At 44.4% G+C, this 18,254-nt stretch overlaps 1 protein-coding gene and 2 long non-coding RNA genes across 4 annotated transcripts in view; 2 read left to right on the top strand and 1 right to left on the bottom strand.

Annotated features, from left to right (window-relative positions):
- Positions 1–18,254, bottom strand: part of raph1a (Ras association (RalGDS/AF-6) and pleckstrin homology domains 1a) — a 43,223-nt gene that overhangs the window by 11,233 nt on the left and 13,736 nt on the right. The window contains exons 2-9 of one of the 2 annotated variants that reach the window (XM_069532517.1): positions 17,107–17,163; positions 8,735–8,869; positions 8,538–8,646; positions 8,300–8,439; positions 7,916–8,152; positions 7,659–7,811; positions 7,344–7,517; positions 3,615–3,689 (exon numbers count right to left, since the gene is read on the bottom strand). In XM_069532517.1, coding sequence (XP_069388618.1) covers positions 3,615–3,689; positions 7,344–7,517; positions 7,659–7,811; positions 7,916–8,152; positions 8,300–8,439; positions 8,538–8,646; positions 8,735–8,869 — 1,023 coding nt within the window. In that variant the 5' untranslated portion in view covers positions 17,107–17,163. The remainder of the gene's footprint in view (positions 1–3,614; positions 3,690–7,343; positions 7,518–7,658; positions 7,812–7,915; positions 8,153–8,299; positions 8,440–8,537; positions 8,647–8,734; positions 8,870–17,106; positions 17,164–18,254) is intronic. The other variant, XM_069532518.1, reaches the window with a different exon arrangement.
- On the top strand, positions 1,832–7,463 carry LOC138411773 (uncharacterized). Its single transcript, XR_011244267.1, has 3 exons — positions 1,832–2,357; positions 2,548–2,595; positions 7,329–7,463. It is a non-coding gene; the product is annotated as an uncharacterized lncRNA (long non-coding RNA).
- On the top strand, positions 11,128–15,477 carry LOC138411774 (uncharacterized). Its single transcript, XR_011244268.1, has 3 exons — positions 11,128–11,489; positions 11,757–11,816; positions 13,942–15,477. It is a non-coding gene; the product is annotated as an uncharacterized lncRNA (long non-coding RNA).

Here is an 18,254-nt window from a genome sequence, read left to right as displayed (position 1 = left end):
TATACCACGTCATCTGTTTGTGGCTTTTAACATCTGAACCGAAGGTGGGAAACACGACATAGAGGACTAAAGTTTAATTGCTGCTAAAACTGTTTAGTCTGGAGAGATGTCGGGGTTTGTATAAACGACTGATGTTGTGACGTGCATTAGCAATTTAATGCTAAGTGAGTTTTAGTTTGAAGTCATCGCTAACAGGATATTACACGCCTGTAGCAGGAAGCTAACGTGTGTCAGTCACCGTCATCATCACTGTCGACCTCAGATCTGCCTTCAGCACATTCGGATCAATGTCCCATTTATTAACCTACTGCAGACTGCAATGCACTTTATGATCAAATCAATCTAATTATTTGGATTATCTAGTTTTCTATTTTCTAAGGTTTTTGAATTTGCAAATTGAAAGCGCAAAAATATCTTTTCATTATTGTACGATTGTGAATCTTTAAATTTGTAAAATGTTTGTTATTTGTATGTTTGACTCACATACATAGAAACCACTCTCCAGTCATGGTGCTGTTAATAACGTGAGTTCAGAGGGATTATTAATTAACGGTCTTTAATTCTATAAAAAATGTGTAAATCCATAAAGAAACCTGATTAAAAGCATTATAATATTATAATATAATCCATTCATTTATCCATTAATTACCCTTAAATCTGTCTTTACTGGCTTCTTTTGGTCTATAATACCAATTAATGGTAATCTTCATTCTCTCTCTCTCGATAGAACCACCTACAGTCGACAGGGGTTTTCTTTTCCTCCTCCTCCACCACCGGCGTCATCATCGCTCCCCGGCTCGCAGCGTAAACATTTTCTCTCCACATCATAGATTTTCATGTTGACCTACATTACAGAGGCTCTAAAATTAGCTCCTGCTCAGTTAAGACGCTGCTGCTGTTGAAGTCATAAGGAAAATGTCCTCGCTGAGCCGCCGTAGGCTCGAGAACACAGCGACTTATACGGAGGCAGCAGAAGTGGGCCAGCTGTGTGTGTGTGTGTGTGTGTGTGGGGGGGGGGCTGCAGTTATTGCTGAGGCAGTTGTAATACTGACATAGAAAGACTATCCTATATGCAGAACTACACACACACACACACTGGAAGCTGCTCTAATAAGTGAGGATAATTGCACCCTCAACCTAATCACTGCTGCAGGAATTAGACTGGCCCCAGTGGCTCGTAATCTGTCTGCAATCTCAGGGCCCGTTTGCAGCTGCACCCCCCCCCCCCCCCCCCCCCTTCCCCTAATCTGGATGCTGAAATTAAATCAAAATCACGTTCTCAGAGCGCTTCGTGCCCCGAATCAGTGGAGCCGGACTCAGTGCGGGAGGGAAACCCTGAAAGACGACGGCGCACGTTATCTGGGCTTGGTTGAAATCCGCAGCAGTAAAAGCTGGATTTGAAGCCAAACGGCAGCTGCTCTGAGATAAATGGATCTTAAAAGTAAAACATTAATCTGACGACGTTCACTTAATTTTGATCCACTGGGCTCAGACGGATGCGATAATTCCGGTCGTCTGCTGGATCATAGACTCAATCCAACCCACGTGAAAATGAGCGAGGACTCAAACACACGACAGGAAGAAGTCGTCCGAACAGGAAACAAAGAACTTTGCCAGAGTGTGTTTGTTTGTGTTGCACATGCACACACACACGATGCTCCGAGGGAATCTCCCCCTCGCTGCACCAAAGAAGATTATCCCTGCGGATCCGGCACATTCCTCCGACGTCCAATAAAACAGCCTCATCTGCTTTATCATCCAATCAAACATGAAATCGCAGATCCAATCAGAAGAAAGCCTCCGTACTTACTCTCTATCTAATTCCCACACACACACACAGATAAATAAAACTTTGTCATTAAGACGTCTGCAGCTTTAGCTTAAGAGCAGCTGATTCGTTGCAACATTACAGTGACATATTTTTAAGAACGTAATGAAGCGTCACAACAGAAACGGTCAAATTTCAATTAAACCTCCGTATTTAAAAAGTGTTTCATGTTCGAACTGAAACGTGTCACCAGCTTCCTGATCTGGGTTCAACAACAACAACAACAAACAATTGTAGCGGCAGCTTTTCTAATTATCTGCATTGATCACCAGCTCAACCGCTAAGCTCCATTACTGCAAATGGCCGAGCTCCAAACACTCAACGGCGAACAGAACAACGAGACAAATTCCAATCAGGTCGTCCTCGAGTCCAAGTGAGTGTTTGAATCAGATGTGATGAAGTTTCCTCTGGGGGCTTCCTGAGGACATGAGGTCACCTTTGACCTTCCACCATCAAAATCATCAACTGAGCATTTGCACCAAATCTGATGAAAGTCCTTCAAGGCGTCTCTGAGATATTATGTTCACAAGTACGTCCGGACCGTTGCAGACTTGATTCCCAGTTTGTTATTCACAAAGAAAAAACTAATTTCCAACACAACAGTCACATCTGAAGAAAGAAAAACCAACTTAATATTCATCTTCTTCCTTTTATCCAGAGTTAAACAGGAACGATGGATGTTAAAGAAACGCTCACTTGTTTTGGTTTCTCTTTTTCAGACACAGAAGCGTCGACACTTACCTGCAGCGGCAGTTTCTTTAACTCAGGTGAGTTTAATCCCAGAACGTTTTGTACAAACTTTCAGTACAAATAACGCTGAAGCAGCTTCACAGGACGATCACACAGTGTTCAGCAGCTTCGTTCGTCTAACGAGACTCTTCTGGAATCTGATCCGTTAGAACTCTGACATTTAATTAGAAAACAATGAAGCTGACGGCAGGCGAGCGTGAACTTTACTCGCTCCTGATTTAACAAACTTTAACAGAAACTCCTGTGTGATCGCATCCTCGAGAGGCTGCAGCTCTGACATGTAACAGCATTAAAAACCGTCAAACATCACACACACACACACACACGTGCAGTCGGAGAGATGAGCAGGGATTCCAAAGCTTTACAGAACAAAGGCTCAAACACTGTGGGCGTGAAAACTGACGACACTGTTAGATCATCTGGATTCTAACCGTGCTCAGATTTGAACATATTTAACATCTATTTACATTTGTGCTCCACTAAGAGTGAGTCGCAGCTAAATGGGACGATTCTCTTTTTTAATCAGAATGATGTTCAGTCATCAGCAGAGAGTTTCAACATGTATCTGATGGTTCCGCTGCATTTCCACCCGCGGGCAGACGTTTGATTTCCAAAAGCTAACGCTGATCGATTGTTTTAATCAGGCTGCAGCTGCACCAGTGCTGCACTGAATCATGGATCATGACACCAAACTTTGGGAGATGATCAAATTTAGGACTTTCGGGTGGAAACAGCAAAGTTTAGAACTGAAATCTGAGGAGGTGCAGCCTCTGTAGAGCTTTGGGGATTTCACACCATCGTAACGAAGCCGACAACACACAGAGTCAACTTCCCTCCACGCTCCAGAGGAGGAGAGGGCGACGGGAAACAGGAGGATGAAGGTGGAAAGAAGAGGAGGGAGCATGCAGGGTGGCCATGACTGAAATCACCCACAGTGAAAACAACATGCGTGTACAGAGGGAGAGGGGGGGGGGGGGGCAGGAAGCTGACATGCAGGAGACGTGGGGGAGGCGTGCAGTAGTGAAGCGGGAGTCACCTTGGTCAGCAGGTGCGTAGGTTTTCCTGCTATGTTTCTCAGAATCAGAGAAGTTTCCCTGTCCAGATAGGAGTGCTTTAAAGAGACAGAGAGAGAGAGAGAGAGAGAGAGTCCCAGTGAATGGATCTGCTGATTGATTGATTGATTGATCGGAGGTGGCAGATTAGCAGAAAGCTGTGCGGTGAAGCAGAGATCAGCAGCAGAAAGTGGACTGAGACCTGTAAAGAGCCGTAAATAACAGATCACAGTGATGAAACAACATGTTAACACTCATCGAACAACACGTTGATGTTTTTTAAACCCTGAATACAGAAAAATTACTGATCCTGTTCATCGTTCAAACACGAAATCCCTAAAAGTGAAGCCGAACTGTTGCGATCGCCCCCTGGCAGCTTATAAATCCCGCCTCCTCCATGTCCTCCTACAAAACCAAAGTAGACGTTCAATCAATGGAAAATGTTTTAACCATCAGACATTTGGCGCAGCTTGGTTGAGTTTGAGGGCGTCCTGGGCGCTGACGGAGGAATGAGGAGTCCTGAGGGACGTTCTCACTTTGTGATGCAGAGCTTTCATTCTATCTGTTTTACATTTTATTTTATTTTATGTTCCTCATAATGAGATTCCAAAGTTCCCAGAGAAACGTCGTCTACAACAAACAAAAAGCTGCCGAATGCTTTCATGAGTTTTTCTTTTAAATTAGTACAAGTTGTTCATTTAAATACCTGAACACAAATATTCCCTTATTACAATGTGGATGTATCACAGACACACGTCTGAATCCAGATTTCAAACTGCACCTGAAGCTCTCACTCAGCGTCTGTAACGATGTTATGGTAATAAAGATAAAACCAGTGGGGAGACATGTTCAGATTCCCTGTGAAGTCTCATTATTAGAGCCAGACAGATTTATTGGTTGGCCAATAAAAACGGGCTGATGTAACCCTTTAACCCTTTAACCCTTTACAGACACGTCTGTGAACATGTTCATGTTTGCAATATAATATAAAATGTGCATTTATGTTTATTTTCTTTGCCGATATATAAGTATGAGCAATTCTTTACTCCCTGATATTGTTAATGGCTTTGGGCCTCCAACATGTTGATCTGAAGAGTGAGACAGGATTTCAGACACATCTTCATTAATATCTCATATGTTCAATTATTAACCACATGACTCGTATTTACTGACAATGTGAACTGACGAACAGACGCAGATCTGTGGCTCAGAGAGGTTTACATACGATAATCCACAGTGAGTCACCGGTTCATCCTCAGCAGGTTCCTGCTACACACAGAGGTCGAGTGTGAAGGTTTTATACTTTTTATATATTTATATACTCATCTGTTTGATTCTTCATGTTTCAAAGTATTTTTGTTTAGGAATAAAAAAATCTACTTCCTGAAACGACATATTTCATTAATAGTTTGTGTAATTTAACAGTTTCTCACAGATATACTGTAAATATATATATTTAGTGTTGTACATATATGTGTGTGTGTGTGTGTGTGTGTGTGCTTTAATCACTAGAAACCATTTTATAGAAAGCATTAGTTCTTTCATGATAACCACAGATTAAAAAATAATATTTAGGTCAAACACACACACGGATGTTGTCGGTCAGATCTTGGCCAGAAGGAAAAGCTGACAGCAATCGTGTGTTTGTGTGTGTGTGTGTGTGTGTGTGTGTGTGTGTGTGTGTGTGTGTGTGTGTGTGTGTGTGTGTGTGTGTGTGTGTGTGTGTGTGTGTGTGTGTGTTGATCCCCTTAAGGTCACAGTAATCAAGTGGATGGCTGCTTCATGCTGCTGCTCGTAGTCAGACTCCTATTTTTATTAATGATAATAACTCTGCTCGTCTCATCTCTCTCCAGATTGATCCAGGGAGAAAGTTTCCTCACAGCAAAGGTTCTGTCTCCTTTAGTTTTCAGCCTCTGGACTCTTCTTCCTTCTCTCCTCAGGTCGACTGAGTCTCTGAACAATTCAAAGTCTCAACACGATGTTATTTTTTACTGCCCTAAATCGAGGAAACACTCAAAGTGCAGCAGTCCCAGTTTCTAATGAGCTGGACTCGTGGGAGCAGCTCAGGGAGAAAACACTACAAGCACATCTCCTCCTCTCATCCCTCTCTTTTTGATCCCTCTCTCTTTTTCTCTATGTGCTTCTCTCCGTCCTCTCCCTTTAGTTCCCATCATCCTCTGCGCCTAATGCCTTTATTGTCCACAGTGGGTTGCTGACTCACTGTGGCCTCTCTCCGCTCATTATTCTATCTTTCACTCCTCCTCTCCTCTTCTCTTTCTCTCCATTGCTCGTCTCTCAGATGAACTGGAGCAGTGACTCTGTTTCTCATGCGTTGAACAGGGTTTGTGTTTGGAGTGCAGCTCACTGGCCTCCTTCATTAGAGTTGAGCAAGGCACTGACGAGAAATTACCGACCCACGGTCAGTAATCAGTTAATCCAAGAGTTTAACTGAACATATGTGCGAGATTTAACCGGATTCTCTGGAGGCGTTCTTAAGATAATGTGTTCACAAGGACAAAAAGGTGTTTATGATTCTAATCTGTTCATCTGACATTAGCAGTTTTACCAAATTTGAAGAAACACCTTCGAGATGATCTTTAGAAAAAGACATAAACATATCTTGTGAGGCCGCCCCGACCTTGAACAATTCATCTTTGAGTCTGAGCGAACATTTCTTCCCTCCAAGCGTTCTTGAGATGTCGTGTTTAAACTCCCTCAGCAGTCACCGGGGTCAGAAGCAACACAGCCGCTGTGTAAGTGCTCAAAAAAAAAAAAACCCACCTCCTGTAAAAGAAAATGTACGACAACAACAAACCTTTTCAATCGTTTTAGCTTCACCTTGTTCACACACTGTGAATCATCCAGATCTGAGTACGTGGGTGATTCAGCGAAAGATTCTAACCAGGCTCGTTCTCTTCAGTCTTTTCTGCTCATGAAAGAAGCGAAGACGCAGCCTGAAGCAGCAGAGAGCGACAGCAGCAGCAGAAAGAACCGACAAACACAAACTGCTGCTGCAGAGAAACCTGAACACGACCTAGAAAACTGATTTACACGTTAAAAACTGGTGGAACTTTAAGGTTACAGTCGACGATGATGCAAATCTTAAAATCAAACATAAAACTTTGCAATTAGTGGAGTTTTGAATCTTTAAATCCGCCTGCTAGTTCGTGAGCTGCGGTTGTGAAGCCTCCACTTCAAACCTGAAGTAACCATATTTAGAGGAGCGGGGGTGGGGCCTGACTGCACCTACACCTGCGACCTGCACCCATTGGACGCTGCAAGCTGTCAATCACACCCCCAAAACATACAGTGCTTTACGAAATGAAACATCATCTGTTGAATATTTGAAACTAGAGATGAAGAGTCATTTTCTATTGACTTCTATAGAAACAACTCCCTGTGAGTCATCCTGTCTGAAGAGTTCACGCACGCTGGTAATTTGTTGTTTTCTAAATGTGATTATCGGCTGATTCACATCATCGCTTCGTAATCTGCTTGAAACAATCGCAGACTCGGCGTCAGTGGACAGGTGCTAAAAGCCTCACGATGAAATTAGCAGTGATGTGTGTCGTGATGACGGCAGCACTCAGGTCAACGTTAGCAGACACGCGTCGTTAGTTTCTGTCGGTGAATCGATGACGTTTTTAGTGTTTGACGACTTCAGAATCGTTGATTCACTGATTGTTGACCGCTGACAGGAAGTGGACCCGTACCTCTGTGATGTGATGACCTGGACCGGCTACTTCAGCTTGAACCGACGGCTGCTGACCTTCAGATTCGCTGGAGTGCAGGACGCTGTCCAAAGAATCCATGGAGGAGGCGGAGTTCACAGAAACGCCAGAGGCCGAGGTGACGGAGGAGCGCGAGGAGTGGACGATCGAACGCACCTGGAGAGAGAGGAGATCAGAAAAGGTTTAATTTAAAAAAAAAAAAGAAAAGTCAGGAGGAGAGTTAACGAATCCGAGAGGTTCCACCAATCAAGTAGTTTTCAAACTTGTGATTAATTGTGATCTTGACGCCCACTTTACCTCATGTTCGCTGACGGTGCCGACCGATCCCGTGCGTCGATGCTGCCGCTGAGACGACCCGGGTCGCCGCATCGTGGCCGACGTGTAGGTGGAGGCGGAGCTGAGAGAGTGGGACGAGGTTTGACGGGCGGCTTCGTCCATGCTGAGGGACGCCTGAGGACAAACAGCACGATTTAATAATATCTTCTCAGGGTTCTTCACACATTAACACATTTAACGTATATTTATATTTGTGAATAAAAACTTCGCTCACGCACCTTCTCCAGCTGCGCCGTGATGTCGTCCAGACTGAAGTTAGAAGCCAGCGCCGGTCTCCCATGATGCCCGGCGGGAGCTCTGATGGTTCCAGCAGGTGACGCCCTGGTGCTGCTGCTGCTGCTGCTCGCTCCGCTGCTGCCACCGCCGCCGCTGACGCTGTTGCTGCTGCTACCGCCACCGCCGCTCCCTGCTGGCTGCTGCCTGCCGCTGCGCCCCGCTGGAGGCTTCTGTCGGACCTGGAGAATATTTTACAAATCAAAGTTTTTAAAACTGCTCTATTCGATATTCAACTATTTATTGATTCTTATGTTTGAACTTCATATTTGGATTATTGTTGAGGTTGCTGATGTTTTGTTTCCGCGGTAACGTGGTTATGTGCGTACCTTAGTGTCGGTCAGGCCCAGACGAGCCATGCTGCCAGCGCTGTTGGGTTTTGCGTTGACGGTGGTGAGTTCCTGCTCGATGGAGCAGAGATCCGCCATGAGAGCGTCCAGGTCCACGTTCTCGCCCTGATTCAACGCCTCTGAAGACGGAGACGCATCGGCACGTGAGACAAACTGGTCAAATAGGAGTGTGTGTGTTTATACACGTGCGTCTTTGAGTGTGTCACTGTGTCTTTACCATTGATGTTGTAGATGGAGAATCTGTAGGAGAAGTTGGCCATGTTGGTTTCCTGTCTGAGGGGAGCCTTCTGCTGAGGAGGCCGCTCCGGGCGGCCGTCGTCCAGACTCTGGATTTGACAAAAAGAAAAGTAGAAAAATTTAAACTGCAGCTCTGCATTTAATATGACGTCACTATCAAGACTTGAGTGTTCGTACCTGTGTGAGTTTGTCCAGCTCTCCTAACCAGGCTCCAAACATCTTGTCCAGGTCCTGATCCTCCTTATCGCTGTCCTCCTCTTCCTCCTCCTCTTCCTCCCTGACCTCCACCTCCTCGTCTGACAACTGCTCCATCTGGAGAGGAGGAGAAAAAAAAAAAAGGGAAAGAAACGGAGGAAGAGACACCGGTTAATTCAACTGCAGCTGCAAGGAAAGAGCGTGATCTCTCAGCGTCATCTAGTGGGCAACTGTATGCACTACACTTACTACTACAGTTCTTTCTCTGTGTGAAGGAAACAGCAGAGGGCGCTGCAGTTCCTGGGTCACCATTACAGTAAGAAACCAAGATAAGGGTCAAAGGTCACAGGAAAACGTTTGGGCGACGACAATCCACTTATAAAAAAAAAATTCCTGTAAACTCTTTTATAAAGATTCATTTCAAAGCCGTGATAAAAATTAAAAGATGTCAGTAAAAGCTTGTTCGTGACAAAACACAGCTGGACACATTGGAAATGGACAGAATCAAAAAATGAACATTTCCAGGGACGGAGTCCAGCTGTATTTAATAAAGTAAACAGGAAGCGGACTGAAGTGTTGTCATGACCTCCTGTTACCACATGCTGCTCATCGCCGGGTCTTCAGACGCTGAGAAGTTTTTTAAAAGAGACAGGGACGAATAAAAGAAGAGACGAGAGAGAGTCTTTAGTCTCTCATGTAAAAAAAAACATATAAATTGTTATAAATATTTAAAACTACTTCCCATACTGACAGAAAATGTTCCTTCTGTAAAACAATAAATACCAAAATGCCTTCATGTGGATATTCTTTAATTGTTTCTGTTCTATTTGTATTTACTAGTTTTACATGATGTTGTCTACTTTTATTTTATTTCCTAATATTTTCTATTGTATCTCGTAGTTGTTTTATAATTGTCAAATATTATAATAGTTTATTTTTATGCATTTTTGGAATCGCCCCTGACTTTCCTGTGTCTGCTTGTCTGTCAGAGCACTTTGTAAACTCTGTTTTAAAGGTTTTAGAGAAATAAATGATTTATCATAACTACACAAATAAAAAAAAAAAGGATTGTGTGTGTGTGTGAGAGAGTCAACACATATCTGGAGGGAGCGTTTATGTGATTAATGACACAAACACACACAGTCGCACATATGAAATATATGGTTGTTTACACTGGATACAGTTCAGACACAAAGATGCGAAGCAGCTGTTGAATTCTTCTGCGTCGACAATCAGCAGCAAATATTTACTTAGTTCCAAAAGATTTATCTGACTAGAAATAAAACTCAACTCTCTTACACCATGAAACAAAATGATCGAGTGACAATTACACACATTTAAGAGACAATTCATTTTCAAAATGTGAATTCTTTCTAAAACAAACAGCACGGGTAACGGGCGACATCATCCTGTGATTGCATGTGGTTGCCACAGAGGGCGCTGTTCTCGAAGTGCTGCTTCAAAGGAGCAGTTTCACAATTTGGAAACGGGGTCGGGCTCCGGCGAGTCTACGCACCGAAACCACGTCTCTGAAGTATCTTCATTTCACCCAGATAAAACTGTGATCTAAAAGTTTTTAAGGAGTAAAATAAGTGATTCTGACAGTGTTGTGTTAAAATGTTCACGATGTTTCACACTGGAAAGTCCCACGACGACGTGAAGCGTTTGCAAGGCTTCAGTTTCTTAGTCCTACGTTTATTTATTTCTTTTCTTTTTCGCATCTGACTGTAGATAAATAAATAATCTCTTTGTTGGTCTTTCTCTGCATGTGTTTGTTTTTCAAAGGGTTTAAACTGAACCAGGTCATGTGACAAGTGTAGTAATCATCACTTCCATACGGAGTCCGTAGCGTACAGATATTAAAACACAGTCTGCGATGTCTGGGGTCCGACCACCTGCCCCCAACCCCAGAGCCACTCCCTGCAGGAAGGGTCCCCACAGTCACGGACCCTAATCTTTGTGTAGAGACCAGAACAACTACTGACACAAACAGGTGAAATGAGTTTCCTCCATGAGGTGGCAGAGCAAACCTACTCTTCTCCTCTCAGCACCTCCTGCTCCCTCTCCTCCACATCTCCGCCCGGGCGACCCCAAAGTATCACCCAGGGCTCGGTGTGCTATTCCTGGGTAGCAGTTTTGTTGTCGCCCCCCCGTCCCCCAATGGGAAGAGACAGCGGACCAACACACACACACACTAACACACACAAGATTAGAGAGCAGAATGTCACACACCTACACACACACACACACACAAACACCACACACACACAAACACCACACACACACACGCTGAGGAGCTACAATTAGATCCCTGTGGTTAAGAAGGTCTGTCATTTAGACTGGAGGCTAGGGCACGTGTGTGTGTGAGTGTGTGTGTGAGTGTGTGTGTGTGTGTGTGTGTGTGTGTTTGTGTGTGTGTCTGTGTGTGTGTCTGTGTGTGTGTGAGTGTGTGTGTGCTCTGGAGACCGCCGAGGGACTAGAGGACCGTTGTGAAAACTCTCACAGCTGCGCTCTCCAACAACAATCTGCTGCTTCCACACAGGCGAAGGTTCGACGCCGGCCAAACAAATGAACCTTTTTTCTTCGCAGGCACAGTCGGCCGAGGAAAATTCACTTCACGTTGACTCTGAGCTGAGCTTCAGAAAAAAACCACACGGGTGCATCAACCTTCAAAATCAGCCTCCGACCACAGAAAGTGATAGAACTGAATTCTGAATTCTCCGCTCAAGGTGTTAAGGTAAACTACGGCCTCGTCTTGAGGTTGATTTAAGAGTCAAATCTTTTAGCTGCACGTGCGAATAATTGGTCCGATGAGAAAGTGAGACGATCGACTGCTCGGTTTCCTTTTCAGACACTTTGGTTCAAGAAATTTACTTCAGCAAAGAGTCAGTCCCTGTTTTTAAAAAAATTTAAAACACGTAGATGTTAAAGTATCTTCACATGTCGTCGTGTTGTATCCATGGAAACACTGGTTCGGACTAACATTGATTCTCTTTTCATCAAGATCCACAAATTGTTCTTTGGGAAATCGGTGTCAAAATGTGAACAGACTCTTCCCTGACCAGTTAAGTGGAAATCAGTTTTTTAAAATTTTTTGCGTTATCCTGCTGACAGACAACAAACAAACAACAATCACACAGACGAGGGGGAAAACTCGTCCTCGGCAGAAAAAGGAGTCGCATGAACTCGGTCGTCTCTGTTAAACCTCCTGCTGCTCAGCTCCAGATTCCTGACTCAAGTGTCAGATTGATGCCGCACCAGAAAGAGCGAGTCTCAGAAACTGTCGGACTCTGTTCTGCGTCGGAGCTGAGACAGCAGGTCGTAGCGGTGTGCTGTTAGTGCTGAGCGTGTGTGTGCATCCAAAGTAAACAGTAATTACTCTGCTGCTGCAGCCACACTCCTCCTGTCTCTCAGGCTCAAACCATGCAATCATCCTCCCATCCTTCATTCCTCCTACTTCTCCTCTCCCTTGATTTCTCCCCCTCTATTACTGTTTCCACCTCTTCCTCGTTTCCTTCATTTATTCCCTCCTTTCCTTGTTCTACTCACTCCCGTCCTTTACGCTGTTGCTCCTCTGCTTTAATCAAAGGGAGTGAGACAATAAAAACTAAATTTATTACTGCGGTTTCTTGAGTTTCTGTAACGACCGACTGCTTACAGGCACAGGTCGAATCACTGAACACGCTCTCAGCAGGTAAACAGTTTGTCCTGTCACGATCTCTTAAACACTCCAGGACAGGAAGTGGCCTGAACCTCGGAGTCCTGACCCCTGACCCTTCACGACGAGTTAAATATGGAGGTGAAGGCAGCTGTTGTCCGGCAGGGAGGCGACAGGACCGACGCATGTACAGTGTTACACTGCGGATATTTTTAGGGAGAAATACGAGGACTACCCAGGTTCCCTGTGTGAAACTGGGACATAAATCTGTGGAGGGGGGGAGGAGGAAACAAGTGGAGAGAAGGTAGGAGAGAAAATGAGACAGGAGAGGAGACGAAGGTGGGCAAGAGGACAAGGGACATTAGAGGACAGCCACCCTGAGCTTGTACTCACTACATTCTACAGACTCATATGAGGTAACAGTGACCTTTGACCTTCTGCCACCCGAACCCGATCAGTTCAGCTTTCAGTCCCTTTGAACATTTGAAAGGATTCTCCCGAGGCCTTCTTCAGACATCACAGAACGAAACAGGGGGGTGAGGTCACAGTGACCTTGACCTCTGACCTCTGATCACCAAAATCAAACAAGTCCATCCCTGAGTCAAACTCAACATTTGGACCAAATCTGAAAAATCCCTTCATTGAGATATTTCGTTCACAAGACCAAAAACAAAAAGATGAAAGAGATGAAAATGCTGTAGTGCCCTTGAGCAACACATAGCATCTGTACTACTTTCCCACAATGCAACACAAGAGCCTCAATGGTCTGCAACAACAACGACAACAACAACAACAACAACAACACCAAAAGAAAAGGCTTCAAGTCCCTTTGAGTGCAGTGATGAGGCCTGTTCCCACGGCTCTATATCAGGATCACACACACACACACACACACACACACATACACACACACAAACACACACACACACACACATACATACATACATACCCCCCCACACACGCACACACACAGAGTTGATGGTATTTTTAGTTTGTTGGTTTTCGTGTAATGTGAACCTATAAATCACATCCAGAGAAAAAAGATGCAACGAGTAAATCCAGACGTTGGGATGTTTCTTCTACACACGTGTGCGCACACACACACACACACACACACACACACACACACACACACACTATCATCAGTCAGAACATCATTTAACAGTGTGTGGTGTCTGTTTGCGTTCAGACCGTGTGGGTTTGTTGTTCAGGGTTGAAAACATTTAAACGAAACGATCGTCGTGTAATTCTACATTTTATTATTTTATCTTCTTCTGTTTTTTATTCATTTACTTTCTTTTTTCTCTTCACTCTGTTTTCATCGTGTCTTTGTGCCAAACATTTCCATCCTGACTGAATTAAATAGCTGAACAAAGTAAATGGAATAAGCAACGATCTGGCTTCAACATACTGCACATGTTGTGACATAATACAATGATGTGTGTGTGTGTGTGTGTGTGTGTGTGTGTGTGTGAGTCCTGACATGCTGCCAAGTGATCCTGCAGTAAAACTCTTTGACTCTTTCTTACAGGAGACACGCGTGTTATCTCTGTCTCTCTGGAAAACCTTCAGGATGTTCCAGGTCCGAACTGATCCAACACAAGATCAACAAATCACAGGAACACACAACCTTCACACGCATTATTCTCCGAACCTCAAAACAAAGAGATCATCCGCTTTAACGCGTGTCGTCCATTTGTGATTCGACGACCGCTCGGACCGTACGAATACAGTTTGAATTATTCTGAAGGTATTTCATGACGGAGGTGTATCGTCCGAGGAGCTGAAATGTTTAGCTGGTCTCAAACAGGGAGGAAGCAGAAACGAGCGAGGAGCCGCCTGCTGATCCAGCAACAATGATATCACTTCCCCTGAGACCTGCAGGAGGGATTACATCATTTCCTCCTTGCTTCCCTGCTTCGTATCGACATCTGCCTCCGTGTCTCAATTCAAGGAAGGGACATTAATGCAGAGGACGAGTGGGGGCTGGAGGCAGAGTGAGTGGGGCTTTTATTTCACCCTCCTCAGCTAAAATATAGTTAAATGTAGAGTACACACACACACACACACACACACACACACACACACACACACACTTGAATGGAGTGCTCCAGATTTAGGGACAGAACAAATGAGGTCTATTTTTGCCTGCAACAAACAAGCGGCAGCAGGAAGTCGATGCTACTGCACCTGAATGGATTTAACATGGATGCATGAAAAAGACATCACGGCAGCGTTTGCGTGCTGAAGGTTTGCCACAGCTCGATGCGTGTGGGGCTCTGTGAGCTGTACGTGACAGTGGGACAGTGGAGGCGCAGCTCTGCTATTCTCAGAACCTGAGACAGTCTAAGTATCTCAGGTTCACGAGTGACGGGGAAGATGGAGCGCGAGACGGACAGGCGGGACGCTGAGGCTTTCGATTAACCGGTGGATCTGCGTTCCGACCCCTCACCACGTGCTCTGGGTGGCGATTGAAAGAACGAGGTGGCGAATACAGGCGGGCGGGATGAGCACGCAATGAATCCTGGGATAGTTTGGCCTGAGAAGAATCCCCCGTCCGTGCTCTGGAAAAGAAGGATGCATTTGCAGTCGTGGATCTGGGACTTACATACATGTTGACATGTGAGAGAGCTCCACCAACTTTCTCAGCCTCAATCACTAGAATTTTATAATGATTAGACGTCACTCTATATATATTTACCTTTATATACGTTGCCAAACCCAAACTGCTGCTTTATAATAAACACAGAAACACGAGCCACTCCTTCACAACTGCCCACAACCACACACTGTGTATTTATAGTACCTGTATTTATACACACACACACACACCACTTTGATATGATCACATCAGTGCAGCATGTGCAGCTGTGTGTGTGTGTGTGTGTGTGTGTGTGTAGCTACACTCCATTCCAAAGCTGAATAATATAACAGGACATCTCCCCACAAAAACCCCAGTTTCTGAACAAACTCTTTTACAGATCTCGCTGCTTTCACTTTTAAAATAAATGTTGTGTGAACTACTCCCTCTAAAATAAAAAACACAAGCTTGATCTATTCTTATTTATATTTTTGTGCTTAATGTTCATTTTGTACGATATGAGAGGTAACACAAGGTAACGATTAAATATTTGTTGGTTTCCATTTTACCTCCATTGAACTTTCAATCGAACGTGACGTCGTGTGTTTTTCTGACCATCGCTGGCAGACGGCTGAGAACATTAATTCATTTTCAGAATCAAATGTCTGTTTGTTTTACAATTTGATTATATAATTGAGTTTAGAATATTTGTTTGACAGCACTACCCCCTTCGCACACAGACACACACACACACACCACACAGCCTAATATTCATACCAATACTAGGAGTAAAAACATTCCGCAATAATCTCAAGATGTCTTAATCATACCCTTATGACAAAGATATGTAATTTCATAAATAACCACCCCTCATAAGTAAAAAAGACGTTTTAAATTCCAACGCACAAAAGTTATTGTGACATTTTCCGTCCGCTGAAGGTAAAGTTAACATAAATTCTGTCTCAAGTATCCAGATATTAGTTATTATAACGATGTTGATTTGGCTCGACGTCGAACCTCTTACCGCAGAGACATCTCGTTTTCCACAGAGCTCAGTGAGGATGGAACGTAAAAGAATACAGAAGCCTGTAAGAGGCCACGGGTGATTAATCGTCTGTGATATCTGATCAACGTGGAATAAATCGGGGGGGTAAATGTGCAGTCGCTGCAAAAATATTTATTTTGGAAACATCTGCATACCTTCTTAACATCAAGAGTGGATAAGTGAGAAAGCAGCTACTAAGAGAAAAATATAACATGCTTTACTTTGGGTACAAGGGGTAAAAACAAATCTTACACAATATGTCTGAACCAGATGTCAGCAATAACTTTTCCAGACAACTGAGACCAGTTTAAATGAGATTACAGCCAAGAGCAGAAACAGGAAGCCTGAGAGAGGGTCTGGGAGTGTGAGCAGTGGTAAGCGAGGGTGTAGTAGTAACAGTGGCGACACCAGACGTAACAACGTGATTAATTCTGTCAAATGCAATCTGATGTCAGAGCATTGTGCCCATACTTTGTGTAATTGTTGAGCATCTCGTTCCAAAGCCACGTTAAGCTGCTGCCGTAACAGCCTCCACTTCTCTGGGAAGGTTTTTCCACCAGATTTCTGAACCTGGCTGCAGAGATTTGATCCTAAATCCGCCACAGAGGCGTTTGTGAGTTTGGCCGTCGAATGGCGGGGGGAGGAGGGCGAATCCAAAGGTGTCAGAACTGCAGGTTCAGTTAACTTGGCGTGAACAAAACGGAAACTATTTCAATATGGATTCTGGCTTTGTGCAAAGGATTGTGTCACGTTGCAACAAGAGAGGGTCACCACCGCACTTTTGGAACATTGTCCACATACTTTTGTCCAAATTGTGCATATTATTGTTGTCATAACGTCAAAAATAAATGAAGTTGACATTTAGCTCGAGGTATGACGTCTCCACTGACCTATGACGTGTGAGCAAAACCATACGGATGAGATAAGATACCATCGGGAGATGAGACGCTGTCTTCTGCAGAGACATCCCACCCTGGACGGACTGTGTCCATCGCAGACAATAACCAGGTGGGAGGTGTTTGTGTGTTTTTTAACGACATGAAATGATGCGAGCTGTTAATGTTGTTTACCTTTGGTCTGTTAACTCAGCTCAGTCCAGCTCCAACACAGCCCAGAGTTCAATCCCCCTGCAGAGACACACAGAGAAGGTTTATTACCACTGTGATAAAATACATCTTCCAGAAACTCCCAACACACACACACACACACACACACACACACATGCCTGGCAGCTGCCTACACACCAACTGCACAGTCAGCAGGTGGCACTAGTGTGTGTTTCCGTCACGCTGTGCAGGCTGGATGTGAGCCACCTAAAAATAACTGACAGGCCACAGCATTTAAATACACTGCTGTGGTCACCCTCTCTCTCTCTCTCTCTCTCTCTCTTTCCCAATATGTTGAAGAAAGTGTGTGTGTGTGTGTGTGTGTGTGTCCGAGCGAACGTCGCAGTGAACATGACTTGGTCTGTCACATGGATGTGTGGGAGTGTGCGTGTGTGTTCTCCTTCCACAGGCTTATCATGCAGCGCAAACACACACAAATGTCAACACATCACATGCACAGAGGAACGTTACACTTTTCCACAAACACACACACACACACACACACGCTAGCTCCAATCCCAGCTTGCATAAGATCATTAGCAGCTCTCATATGATAAGTAACTGTTGGCTGAAACAACAACAACGCTGTTGTTGAGACTAACACACACACACACACACACACACACACACACAGTTCTCTGTTCATGTGTACATCGGAGCGTCAGTGCTGCCTGTTGACCGTCAGTCTGAGGATTCAAACCAGCAACCATCCAGTGACAAACCAACATCTGGAACCTGCATTAGTTTACACAGGAACTGTAACTCGAACAGGTAGAAGACTGATGGAGCTGACGACGTTTACACTTCACCGATCCCAGAAGAAGTCTAAAGAAAAACAGGATGGATGGATGGATGGATGGATGGATAGATGGATGGATGGAGGGAGGGAGGGATGGATGGATGGAGGGAGGGAGGGAGGGAGGGATGGATGGATGGCGGAACTTCAGTGCAACAAGCTGACGATAGCAGAAAGTAACTGCACCTCTTTCTGTTGTATTTCATTTTCACAACTTTACAGTTCGATCTCCGTCCAGGACTTAAAACTGATGAGTCATTTAAAATGGTTCCTCATGTCTCCGTGTGTTGCAACAGGAAAACTATTGGGACGAATT

This window comes from Paralichthys olivaceus, chromosome 10 (genome assembly GCF_024713975.1).
Source record: "Paralichthys olivaceus isolate ysfri-2021 chromosome 10, ASM2471397v2, whole genome shotgun sequence".
In the NCBI taxonomy this organism is placed as follows: Eukaryota; Metazoa; Chordata; class Actinopteri; order Pleuronectiformes; family Paralichthyidae; genus Paralichthys; species Paralichthys olivaceus.
Note: the sequence above shows the minus strand (reverse complement) of the source record. Positions and strands in the feature narration are given on the sequence as shown.